We start from the raw sequence: 14,108 nt of genomic DNA, 5'->3' as shown, positions 1-14,108 counted from the left end.
TCCTGCTTCGGGCAGATCCCGCGCGGGGACGAGAGGCGGTCGTCGTCGCCGTCCGCGGGCGTGGCCTGGACCCCCACCTCCACGGGCCGGCGGCGGTGGTGGAGCGAGCCGGCGGGCGAGGGCGTGAGGGCGAGGCCGGGCGACGGCGAGGGCGGCTTGTCCAGGCCCCGCCCCAGACACGGCGGCCCGTGGCACCGCTTACGCTTGTGCTCGATGAACAGGAGGATGTCCGCCAGGGGGAACGTGGACTGGCACTGCCCGCAGGTCAGCAGGTCCTGCTCGGCGCCGTGCCCGCCGGCGCCCGGCCGCGCCAACGAGACCGGCCCGTGCTCCTCCGAGGGGTACGAGCGCGCCGAGCTGCGCTCCGACAGCTCCTCGGGGGAGACGACGGCGGACAGGGGCTCGGCTGCAGACGCAGGGAGCGACGGAGGAGAAGGGAGGAGGGGGGGGGAGACACGGAGGGAGAGAGAAACAAAAAAGAGAGAAAAAGAGAGAGGAGCATAAAATTAGGGGCGGAATGTTCAGCTGAGCACCAGCGTCAAAACAATGAGTGTGATAAGCATTTATTATCCCACCTCACTATGAACAACACCCTCTGAGAGGAGGAGGAGGAGGAGGAGGAGGAGGAGGAGGAGGAGGAGGAGGAGGAGAGTTAATAGTAGTAGTAGTAGTAGTAGTAGTATTAGTAGTAGTAGTAGTAGTAGTAGTAGTAATAGTAGTAGTAGTAGTAGTAGTAGTAGTAGTGGTAGTAGTAGTAGTAGTAGTAGTAGTAGTAGTAGTAGTAGTAGTAGTGGTAGTAGTAGTAGTAGTAGTAGTAGTAGTGGTAGTAGTTGTAGTAGTAGTAGTAGTAGTAGTAATAGTAGTAGTAGTAGTAGTAGTAGTAGTAGTAGTAGTAGTACTAGTGGTAGTAGTAGTAGTAGTAGTAGTAGTAGTAGTAGTAATAGTAGTAGTAGTAGTAGTAGTAGTAGTAATAGTAGTAGTAGTAGTAGTAGTAGTAGTAGTAGTGGTAGTAGTAGTAGTAGTAATAGTAGTGGTAGTAGTAGTAGTAGTAGTAGTAGTAGTAGTAGTAGTAGTAGTAGTAGTAGTGGTAGTAGTAGTAGTGGTGGTAGTAGTGGTAGTAGTAGTAGTAGTAGTAGTAGTAGTAGTAGTAGTAGTACTAGTAGTAGTAGTGGTAGTAGTAGTAGTAGTAGTAGTAGTAGTAGTAGTACTAGTAGTAGTAGTAGTAGTAGTAGTAGTAGTAGTGGTAGCAGTAGTAGTAGTAGTAGTAGTAGTAGTACTAGTAGTAGTAGTAGTAGTAGTAGTAGTAGTAGTAGTAGTAGTAGTTGTTGTTGTTGTTGTTGTATTTGTTTTTGAGTAGTGGATTTAAAAAGAAAACAAGTATGCCAGAATTTAGACAAGCAACTATGTTTAATGCAACACAGCCTGTCAACTTCATAGTGTGGCACTTCTAATTTGAAAAAAAAAATACTGGACTTCCCCATGTTACCATGACAATTACAATGAAAGCCCTGGTTACCAGTGCAAAAACCCAGCTGAGAAAACCAGTAGGCCTGCCTCTGGATCACACACATAGAAAACCAGTAGGCCTGCCTCTGGATCACACACATAGAAAACCAGTAGGCCTGCCTCTGGATCACAGACATAGAAAACCAGTAGGCCTGCCTCTGGATCACAGACATAGAAAGCATTAGGCTAAATGTGATGAAATGATGTGGATATCAGACTGATATGAATTAATGACTTAAAAAAACACTTGACTGAATGTAAACATAGGCTATAGGGGACAGATATCTACATTTAAAGGCCAGAAAAGACATTGAGGTGTGTGATTAGGCTACTTGAATTGATATAGCCTAATGTGGTTCTCGGGAGGAGGGAGGAACTATTATAAATATGTCCAACATATGTGCAGAAAAGACTCGCAGCGTACGTGAGTGTGTCAGGATTTAGAAAAAATAATGTTGGCCTCTTAACATGTGTGTGACTTATAGTTCTTTAGAAGTACAGTATAACCACTTTTACAGCAGGAAAGCAGCCAAAAGGAGCCATTCAAGTAAATTCCCCGCCATGGAAGCCAGGATTAACGCTTGACTCGTTTTAAGATGCCTTTTGTCAAACGGCGAGTGTCGATGTAGGCTACACAGAGAAGTGTGTGAACAGACATTTCACCGCAAGGGTGGGAATCTTAAATCTAGGCTACTGAACGACCCATCCATGTTGGAAATCTTTCACTCAGAGGTGAGAGTAGCTCTCCTTTAGCTTCCTAAAATGGTTAAGTATCTTGACCTTCTTTACTAAACTGCCAATTTCACATTTTAATGAACCTAAAACCACTGAGGATCAAAAAATAGATTTTAATTTTAGTATCTGGTGATTGGTAGCCCACTGATGTTTGATAAAAGAGATAGGATCCTGTGTGTGAACTGAGGTTACATTTATTTCCTCCCAATCTAGTGAAAGCAGCAAGAGAGACAGGGAGAGGGGGCCACAGAGACAGACAGACAGAGAGAGGGGGGGGACAGACAGACAGACAGACAGACAGACAGACAGGCAGACAGACAGACAGACAGACAGACAGACAGACAGACAGACGGAGGGAGGGAGGGAGGGAAAGAGAGAGAAAGAGAGAGAGACGCGAAATGTGTAGTAGTACCCAGCGCGCGGGGAAATATCATTTGAACAAGCAATCCTACACGATATGGAAACATAGAGACAACATGTGATAAATTCCATCCGCCAGAAACTCGCCTACCCTTTATTTAAAGTCAGTTCAAACACCAGACTACCGTATACAACAGCACGAGCATTCATATTTACAGGATAAAATCTAATGAAAATCACAACCTGAACTTCGATGAAGGATAATGCTTTTTAAACGGAATTAACACACCGGTCATGCCCATCCTAAAATATGCTTGTAGCGTTTCATGATGACAGGCCTGTCCTTGCATTACTTCTCTTTGATTTTGAGCATATTTGATTTCTATTTTGTCTTTTCCTATGCAATGTAATTAAAGTGGCCAAGATACAGTGACCGCCACAGTAGGCAGCCTAAATTTCCTTCATATTAATGGCAGGATTTGTCACTAATTAAAGTAGCCTATAGAAAGCACACTGTCTTGGAACTGTGTGACAGTCTGCTGTTGTAGGCTAAAGCCTAAGACAGCTGTAAGTTTAATGCATTAGTAAAAAAAAATATATATATATATAATCCGAGATAGAATGTCTGCTGACAATATACTAGCCATGAAAACAAGTCTATCCACAATAGGTTCTTTGTAACTGTCGATATATTAAGAGGCCTAATAGTTATCCATAACTCGCAAATGTGATATGGGTCTAACTGATGGAATTCATGTTGGGTGTGTGGAACAAATTTGAACAGCAAAGGGTCAAACGCACACACGCATAAGTAGCATAACTAAGAACAACTAACATATTAACTGGAGTCCACAACTGTTTCTGGTAAACAGGCTGTGAGCTTTTTATCGATCATTTTTATAACTGCATTTTCATGACAATATAGGCAATTTGCCTTATCCTCTTAGGTTTGCCTAAATCCATGTGAATGTATCTTGATAAATGGCAGCCTAGTGTATAACCTCATATCGGTTTTATTCAAATGTGTATAAACATAGCCTATATGGACTTCCCCACAAAGTGGGTTTGAAACGGGAGCAGTAAGAGCCAGAAAAGGAGACCGCCACATCAACCCATTGTATGCTATGCGTCTTCCCCCCTATTCGGAACATATCGTCAAATATGTAGATTGGGGTGGTGGTGAAATTGATCAGGTTCAAGTTCACCAGCATTTCTATGATCGTCGTCTGCCTCCTAGCGACGGGATTCGACGCGAACAATGCAGCTGGACTGTAGTCTGTAGCCTACATGCTCTCTCACACTGGAGGACCAGGCTACACAGGCTACGAACAATCGAGTCTGAGCTATGTCCACGACCCTAGTGCGTCTTTTTAAGATACAATACCGCGTAACGTCAACCTGTATCCATGTCGGGCATGTCAGTCATATGCAAGATAAAACGTTTGATGCGCTTAGACCCCGAAGGTTGCAGGACGTGTATGGTGTGGCAAGGACGGGTACTAGCTACCTTCATTCCTCTACGTCCAAAAGCCTTTAGTTGCTTACTCCTTACAATATGGTGACCTATGCAAATATCAAAGAATAAAGTAGGCCCATATCATGTTAATTCGGTGCGTAATTACGCCATGGCAAAATAATTCAACATTAGACAAAGCTCATATATTAATTAGGCTATGTGGCTATACAATGGTTGTAACAACACATAAGGTTGTTGTTTTACATCCCCTTACATTGAAGCTATGCCCAGAAATGTAAACTAAAATGGAATGAAGTGGGTTCAAATGTGGGTAGCCTATGTAAAAGCAAGAATTAGTGAAAGGGAAAACCTTGGTCCTGTTGCTCTCAAATGAAGGCTCACCCTCTCCTAATCGTGAGAGCAAGAAGCATATGCTTCTCACCCCAATCTGAGAACACTTTACAGATGCAAACGGAGCAAGGGTATTTGAACAAGTCTGGCACAAATTTGCTATTTTGATAAGAGGCCTATTTCGACGCTGTTGGCAAAGAAGTTACACGCGCACGCGGTGCTTGTAAACAGTAGGACACGAGATGTTCCCCAATGAAAATCCACTTCCAGTTTTTTTGAAAATCTTCCAAAAATAGCACGAGAGAGGGGAGACTTGCCTGTAAGTCCCACACAAGCATGGGTACGGGATATTCCGCCCGATATTCTACATATTGCTCCACGAAATGCATGCACATGCAACCCCAGTACGGTCGTGAACGTCGCCTCTGCACTTCAAATGGACGAAGCGACGGGGGCAAGAAAGAGCGTGTGCATGCAATGCCATTCTCGCAGAAAACTTCTCTTATTTCTCCAAATGAATGAACAGCTGCATAAAAACTTTTCTCGCCGGGCTTCGAGTTGGATCCGCGTTGCGCGTAAAGGAATCACACGGGGAGATTCTCGCCACGCTTTCTCGGTGAAGTCCACTTGACCGAGGGTTCGCGCTGTCCAGTGTCCAAAGTGTCAGTACGGATCACGCTCCTGGTGAAATGTTGTCAGCTTTTCTGAATGGACCCCGTATCCAACCAAAGGGAAAATAATGGGGAAAGTAGAAATTACAATTTAACTGTACTTACGTGAGAAATCCCGTTTGCTTAAGTGCTGGGGTTTGCCTTGCTTGCGGCGAGACATGGTGGTTGGTAGCGGCGTTCAGCTCGGATCACATCGGGAGAGCCGGGTTAGAAGGGAGACTCCAGAGAAAATATCTTCATCAATGCCTTTGACATCCAAAATAAATTAGAAATAATACAAAGATGGCGCGGGGAAGATGGATTGCGGGATCGCCGTCATGGCTTTTTTGAAAAGAGAGAGAGAGAGGGGAGAGATGAAAAAATGGCAAAAGCCCCCCTGAGCTGCAAGTTCAAGTGCGGACGTGACGTCCCTGCGAACTTGAACGTCAGGCGATGGATGGACACAGACATACAAAACATGGGCAGGGCGAAGCGGCGAAGTGGGAGGAGGGTAGGGAAATAACAAAACCAATGGACAGTCATTAGGGGCTGGACATGAAAAATAGACCCGGGGAAGCCAATGGACAGAAAGATCAGGGGGCCGGACAAGAGGCACTTGGGGGAGGGAGAGCGCGTGAGGGAGAGCGAGCGAGAGAGAGAGAGAGAGGAGAGAGAGATGTCTAATGAATGCAATGTGTAGGCAGTGTGTGTGTGCGTGTGTGTGTGTGTGTGGTTGGGGGGGGGGGGGGGGGTGGATGGACGAAGGAAAACAGAGCAGGGGGAGTCAGTGGACAGGAACTCGGAGGGGGCCGGTGTATGCTGCATCGGGCGGGGAACTGAGAGGAGAGAGAGAGGGAGAGAGAGAGAGAGAGAGAGAGAGAGAGAGAGAGAGAGAGAGGGAGAGAGAGAGACGTTTAATACAGGCTGTCGCTGTGGTGGACATTGATCTGAGAGACTGTGCTGCCGGGGCACCCAGGTGTGTGTGTGTGTGTGTGTGTGTGTGTGCGTGTGTGTGTGTGTGTGTGTGTGTGTGTGTGTGTGTGTGTGTGTGTGTGTGTGTGTGTGTGTGTGTGTGTGTGCGTGCAACAGAGGTATACATAGCACCAGAGGTATACATAGCAGGGAGAAGCACCTATTGAAACGAAACGGAACGCGTGAAACTATCGGGTTGCACGAACAGGACAGACAGGTTCTGGCGAGGGCATGGGTTGAACCGGCGCACCCGGGGGCTCAGAACCTGTGATCACACATTAGCTATTTTCCCTTCATTCTTTTTCTTTTTCTCTTTTTTTTTTTTAGATAAGAAGTGGGATGTCGTACGTTTTTGGGTTCAGCTAAGGCATTGCAGGTTCAAACTTTGAGGCTGTCTTTCTGTGAAATATAAACTCCTTTACGAACAGACCGTGGGAGTCTGCCCATAAGCACCCATGTAATAAGTTTCAGATGTGTTCATGTTGAACCGGCGGATGGGTGAGGGTGGGGGGGGGTGGGGGTGGGGGGGGAGTTGTAAATACTCCCCGAATGGGGGTTTGGTAATATAAGACGGGCTAAACACCGCCCGTGCAGACTAAATAACGACACTGTAAGGAGACATCATGCAAATAACAAATGCGATGACAAGAGAGCGGCTGTGCGCGGGGAGGGTGCTGGAGAGGAGAAGCTATCTGAAGTGTGACTTGACTGCAGCGACTGAAGCCTGTGAGTGAAGCCGGATCACGGGAGGAAAGCGTGGAGCGTGGAGACGGACCGTGAGCACACTGGGCAAGGGCCAGCAGCACACTCAGAGGAGGACGGACAGGGGGGATGAGTGAGAGAAAGAGAGAGAGAGCGAGAGAGACGACCTGAGTGGTGGTGGAGGTTCAACGTCGACGAAAAAAAAAAGTATGACCAGTGAGTGAAATATTTTACAGGTTGCGAATGCGACAAGTCGTGCGCTCCCATGGACCGGGCTGGCGTGTGATAGTGAATACAGAGCAAGCGAGCAGCTGCGATTTTCACAGATTGTTGTGACTGGATGTCAAGGTCCAGCTCAACGAGAGCAGCCTAGTTAGCAGAAGTACCTATGCTAATGTCGCCAAATGAAAGGATGCTGCGATACCATGTAGGCTATGATTATTTATGTATGCAGCGACCATGTTGCTACTGCAGTGGAGCGCGACCTTGGTTGGAAATAAATCTTTGCGTAATGGACACAAACGGTTGTCGCCAATAGTGAATTTACGTTTTTTATTGTTGTTTTAAAACTTTTTGCTTGAATAGGCTGATTGTATAGAGAGACATACACAATTGGCATGCTAATTACAGAGCAGCCCCTGCTACGATCACTGCATTTTTAATAAGACAGTGATCATCAGTGATCCTCGACCGCTGAGTGCGGGTCTATCAGCTGTAGTCTACATCTAGGCTATCCGAGTTCACTTTAGGCTATTTCATACACCATTTGGCGCATTTTCACATAATCGAATTGGTGTCAAATATGAACAGTTTTGCAAACAATTGGCGAGACAAGGCCATATAATGATTTTAAAGCCTAGGTGTTATTGTTATTTACCAAATAGTTACCAACAATGGGAAAGTATCCCTACATTTGAATGCACAGTTTGAATGATTGTGACATGGGAATTGTGTTATAAATCAAACAAAAAAGAAAAAGAGAAAAAAATAACTAGGCAATATGGACATTTTTATTTTTTATTTTTTATGAGTGGATGTAAGACTAGCCTACATGTAAAACAGACTATCAAAACGCATCCGGATAGTTGCGTGGCACGATTCCCTGAGACAAAAGCTAGTCTGGGTTATAGATGTTTCAGGTTCTCTTAGCACAGTGCTCACCTCAAAGTTTATGATAATATGGCTAATAATCCTGGGACACATATTCACCTGATTGTCTTAATTTATGTCACTGTAATTATTTGATGACGGTGCATGAACTTGGATTAGACCAACGCCTAATCCAGTAAAAAAAAAAAGCACTTGACTGGTCGTATAGCCAGTTTATTTATTTATTTAGAATAGATATAGAACATTCTAGTAAATATTTGACATAATTCAGGTGGGTTGTTATGCTACGTTCAGAGTGACAGCCGGCCAACGTGGCTTCTTGAACTTGATACTCGTAACATAAGATATAGCCAAGCAACCCACACTGACACATTGATTATTATCAGTGTGGACAATAACAACGCGCCTTGCTGTTGAAATAGGCTACAGAACTTTGAATGAGCCAAGCACGTCTGCTTTTGAGTTTGAAGCCATTTGACCAAAGCAACATACGGATATTCAAGTGAACTGACTACATCTCAGTCATCGTCAATAAAGCATCCAAAGCCTAGAATAGCTACAGGACAATATACTACATTGCCACTCTTATGCTGAATGTCGTACTGAGAAGTAGCACAGAGCGCAAACCAATGGCACAGAGCGCTAACCTTGACCTCTCCCTACACCCCACTCCATCTGTTGCCACAAAGAATGCCCCCCCCCCCTCCCTATTTCCCACTCCCCCCTCTCTCTCTCTCTCTCTCTCTCTCTCTCCTCCCCTCTTTCTCCTCTCCCCTCTTCCCTCTCCCCTCTCTCTCCCCAGCTCACTCAAGGCGGACATTGATCAAAGCCAATAGAGCGCTACGACTGGTGCGCAAGGGAGCGCAAGCCGCGAGAATCTCAATATGTAAATGACAGCGGGCGCCGGATCCCGTCATAAATCAGTCAGGCGGTGGTTAATGCATTTGGGCTATCCTTCCAGCAGAACTGTGCATGAGAGCATGTGCTGGGAGTGTGCGTGTGTGTGTGTGTGTGTGTGTGTGTGTGTGTGCGTGCGTGCGTGCGTGTGTATTAAGGCTGCAGTGTACAACTGCTAGCCTAGAGTAATATTTAATCAGAACATTATTTATATGATGTATTGTAGGTGTTTTGTGCTCGTGCGTTCACAATGGGCTCGCTTTCTTCTCAAAATGACACTGCTCAGTGTGTTACCTTGTGATCGGAACCAGCTAAATACACCTACAGTGGTTTTTCTGTAAGGCAAAACGTTTTCCTTTAACAAAGAAAGAAAGAAAAAGCAAATAATCTTTACCCTGTATCCAAAATGAAAAAAGAGAAAAATGAAAGCATCAATGTGTAGCCTAAAACGGTTGAGGGGGTAAAATCCCAGATAGTCTCTCCTATGTGCAGGAGCTCAAAGAAAATTGAGTGACTGGGCGCTCGGGCGCATTTCAATATGGAAATGACCAGGGGCCCGAGCGATAAATCAGCTCTCCGCGTTCCCACTGTTGCTGTCCCTTCATGCCTCACTCTACTCATTCCCCCCACTTCCCACTTCTGTTCGATTATTCAACCGCTGCTCTCGTATGAGGGTATTATAACTGACATACAGAAAAAGCGAACAGGCGTGTGCGTAAAGGTGCGTGTGAGACCCCTTTTGTTTGTGCTTGGATTGCGCCTACCAGCAGCGTCCACCCAAACTCTGACCTGTACTAATACTTGTTTGTGGCAGGTCTTTGACGCACGGCGCTACTGACCAACACGACTTGGCTGGCTGCACCCCTAAAGTAGGAGGCTGGAGGCCCCAACTGTGCAGGAACCTCCTCCAGGCCCCAAACACCACCCACTCGCCTGACTGGTGTCGTCCATTCCGTTAGGGCACGCGTGAAACGATGGGTGCGTCATTGGAAGTGGCGCACTCCACACAGCAGGCCTAGGTCAAAGTTTAGTAGCTCACTGTATAGAAAACGCACGCAGTTTGTTCTAAAACAAACAAACACGAACCAGTAAACGGCTGCCCACGAAAGGCTCCGTGTAGCTCACGGTTCTTGCTCTTCCCAGAAAGCGGATGGAAGTTCCTCTTTTCAAAAGAGAGAAACCCAGAATTAGCCCCAAATCCTTGGTAAGTCTAGTGCTATCTTTGGGAGGAATTTCAAGCTCTGTTGATCGAGACAAGAGTCCTGGACTTACAATTAATATTAATGGATATATTTCACAATGTCGCATTATCACACTGCGAGATGAGCGCGCACGCCGCTTAGGCCTCAGGTGGTATTAGATACAATCAGAAGGATTATAGTGCATGGCTATAGGCCAAATTCTACACCTGATCTCTCTCTCTCTCTCTCTCTCTCTCTCTCTCTCTCTCTCTCTCTCTCTCTCTCTCTCTATCTCTCTCTATCGTTGCAACACGATATAGAAATTTAGATTTTCACCACACGCGCGCGCGCACACACACACATATGCATGCACAGACGGGGTTGTTAATTATATAACTCCAGCTTTAATGGAAACGGACAGGTTTCCTCTACCGCAAACGCCCGTCTCCCACGGACGGGCCGAGGATTCTCCCCTCCACTGCAATCTGCATCAATCTCTGGTAATGCACGGCCATGTTTATTGCCATAGTAGTTAAGTCGTTGTTAATTTTACACTAAACGGTTGTTATGATGATGAATGGGGCGACCGAGATTGTCCACATGGGACGCCCACCCATTTATCTATTGAACTAAGGCCTGCCTCGTATGTCGGCGCTTTCACGTCCCCCCCCCTTTCAATTGATAGGGCTAAATAAAATATCACACAATCCAGCCATTGCACTTAGTTGTTAATTCTGAAGTCAGCTCAGTGAGCTCACCGAATGTGGGAATTTGGAGACCAGCTAATTTTGCTTGGCTGTACAGTTCGCCTATGTAGAGATCCGAGTATAAAACATGGAGGCATAATTTGCATGAATGTGGGCCTTAAAATTAAAAAAATAATAATAATCTTGACTTGGTGTATAGGTTAAGCCTGTATGATAATTGGGCCTAAATCGAATAACAGTCCATTATAGCGGATTATATCATTCCAATCTATTGGAAACCTGAAATGTGTATTTGCATAACCTAACCAAAATGTGCCATAAGGCAATTAGTGTTTTTTTTCATTCATTAAGCTTCATAAGCCTACATATTATATTCAAATCAGTCCACATGTGCAATTGTCTGCTCTAAATTGATCACTAACATCAAGCGAATGCTATGCCATCTACAACCATGGACCCAGGCGCCCCCTAGCGTCAGAATTCAGTAAACCATCAACTCCTGCCCTAAAATCTATTGAATTGTCTAGTTTACTTGCACCTTCAGCAAGCTCAAGCTCCCATGTTCTGCGCGGGGGCACATATGCATACTTCATAGATGTGTATATTGATAAACGACATAGGTAGGCCACAGTCTGATTGAATTAAAATAATCTTGAAATAATCGGTGCATTATTCCAACCTGGAGGCTCAGCTCGAAAAGAGAGCTCTTATAAAGCTCGTATCTAATTTCGTTGATTTTAGGCTACAAACTATATTCGGGGAAAATAAACAAGCAGGATAATAACCAACGCCATAGGCTTACTTACAGAATGAATGGTTAAAGATTACAGGACAGCGAGCAACTACCCTAGCCTAACCTACTGTACTTCAAAGAGAGAATTGGTGATACTGGTGAAAAATATGTCATTATTGGGATGTTCGTTTGTAATTCTTGTTAAACGATGAAGTTGTAAGGAAAGTAGGCTATGTTACTGTTAAAACTGGAACCTGTACTTGAGTCTAGACCTGAATAATAGGCTACAACTTTAGAAGTCATCGAGATGAAGACTGTTGTTTTGACAAAATAAGGAATCAAAATAAATTAAATTAGTTGATATAAGAGTTCGTATTTGTATCGAGGGTTAGGTTAGTAAGTAATAGCCTACTTGTTTAGGCTTTATGTTTTATGTTTCGTTTGGAACTGAACAAGTTTATAGGCCTATGAAACCTTGATCTATATTGGGAGAAGTTAGCCTAATGATCACATAAGTTCCCTTGGGCCTTTATGAGGAATTCTAGGCGTTTTTAGTAGCCACATTAGTAACATTTGACCAATAGGATCTTTGTGGGTTTTATAGCCTAAAAGTGTCAAAACCCAAGCACCAATTTACGGGTCTCGAGCCACCACAGTGTCATGATAGAGAGGTAAAATGTGTGCTTTTTTATAACCCTGTCACTGAGCTCATTTTCACTTTAGACATATAATAATAATAATAATAATAATGATAATAATAATAGTAGTTGTATGATCAATATTATTATTACTATTATTATTATTATTAGGCTCTAAATAATAATAACAATAATAACAATACCAACACACGTTGTATTGTTATTATAATTGTTAATATTGATATTATTAAGATTGGTATTATTCCTATTATTATTATTATTATTCACATTGAATGTTATTTAATTGCACTGGCTATATCATGGACACAGACACAGTCATCATGATCGGATGGGATGAGTAGAGGAGGATGATACTGACAGACTGCTCGACTACGGGTAGGAAACTGCCAGTTTGGGAACCTTTAAATGTGTAGCGGTGCACCTAGGACTTGAATGAGGAACTATTAGTACTGATGAGATACTGTAAGGACAAGCGATGACAACCTGTATCTGTATTTGTTACAAACGGCAAATAAACTTTCTATTCTATTCTATTATTCTAAATAAGAATAATGTCATATCGTTACAGTTATTGTTATTATTAGTATTATTACATTACACTACATTATTATCCTGCATGGCTCTGAAAACTGCCAAAGAGTGTTAGAGGATTTTCTTACCCATTCATAGTTAAATTAATTTCCACTGTTTATCCTCTTAGGTGGCGTTTATTACCTTCAGACGGATGAATGGGGCATACCTCGAAGAGCTTAGTGATAAATCATGTATTTTTAATGAATATCAATAGGAGAAACCCCAAGACATAGCCCGCTATCTAATTTGATTAAACTGTGCTTAGGGCGGTTGGAAATCTCTGACGGGGGAATAGCGCGGTAATGACTCGACGGGTGTTACACTAGGCGATTTTAATGATCTAATGGACTGCCTCTGCGTTTAACTGAGACGCTTTTCAAATGATTAGCACCGACGGGGAAAATAACAGTCTCTTTGACATGATAGCCTACTTATCTGTCCCGGTCTGAGCACTGGAAGCGCCATAGGAGAGTAGAAACTATGGCACATAAGTGAACTAAGAATCAACTGAGTTATCGGGTTTATTAGCCTAAAAACGGTAGGCCTAAATGTAAGATTGAAAAGGTAACTCAAAAAACTTTGATAAATAGTAAAAGGGTATGCACTTTCATTGACAGATTAATTGTCTGCATTCGGAAGGTGACAGTATAGGGTTTACCTAGAAGATAAGAAGTCGGGTGGATTTCGATGCACATGAGGTTTATAGTAGGAAGAGCATCGCTTCAGGACCATGGACAGCGTCAACACCTTGGTACTAAGCAACGCCTTATTTCTGCCTATCCTCTTGAAGCGTTATGGAACAACAACAGGCATATTATGAAAGAAATAAACACTTAGGCTCATTTTAGCTCAACTGACCGATTAGTCTAGGCTACAATGCTTCTGGGGAAAGTCTTAAATGTACGACTCTGACCAAAACAACCTTCTTTTCCACAATTATAGCCGTTGCACCTATAGGCAAATCATGATTCACATAGGCCTAACTCTTTGTCCGTCCATCAAATGGTCCATCTGCAGAGATGCCCATGCACGCACATTCTTTTACAAGATCAAAAATATAGCCTATATTTGAAAACACCTAGTATTCCAGTTTCAAGACCTCCCAGAGAATCTAGCCTCGACAAGCACTAAACCAAATAGCTCCACAGCGGTGTTCATTCATGTTCGAGGAGAAATAAATCACAAGACGTTTGGGTCTCTGCGGGGATACTGTAGCTGTAGGAGCTTCTCTGGTGGAGATAAGACGTGTTGGTTACAGGAGAGGGCGTACCACTTGAGCCTCATTTACCACTGATGCTGAGATGCTCGGAGTCTGGTTACCTGAACTTGAACTTCCTTGAACGTTAAGATAAAGTGTCTGGGATTTACGTTTACTTAGGCCACCAAGTATGTGGTACAAAAACGGGGGACGAATATTGTTGGACAAAATTGAATGTAAAGTTCTGAGGTTCAGGTAATTGCTAGGAACTTGTCCTTGCACGTAAACACATGTTGGTGTTTCTATCAGTGAATAATA

At 44.0% G+C, this 14,108-nt stretch overlaps 1 protein-coding gene across 2 annotated transcripts in view; it reads right to left on the bottom strand.

The window, feature by feature from the left end:
• Positions 1–5,239, bottom strand: part of bcl11aa (BCL11 transcription factor A a) — a gene marked incomplete at both ends in the record, with an annotated part of 21,369 nt that extends 16,130 nt beyond the window's left edge. For both annotated transcript variants that reach the window (XM_084458688.1, XM_084458689.1), the window contains 2 exons: positions 1–406; positions 5,185–5,239. The exon at positions 1–406 is cut by the window's left edge. In XM_084458688.1, coding sequence (XP_084314814.1) covers positions 1–406; positions 5,185–5,239 — 461 coding nt within the window. The remainder of the gene's footprint in view (positions 407–5,184) is intronic.
• Positions 5,240–14,108: the final 8,869 nt, after the last annotated feature.

Source organism: Borostomias antarcticus (genome assembly GCF_949987555.1).
Source record: "Borostomias antarcticus genome assembly, chromosome: 25".
Taxonomy (NCBI): Eukaryota; Metazoa; Chordata; class Actinopteri; order Stomiiformes; family Stomiidae; genus Borostomias; species Borostomias antarcticus.
This window is presented reverse-complemented; position numbering and strand designations above follow the sequence as displayed.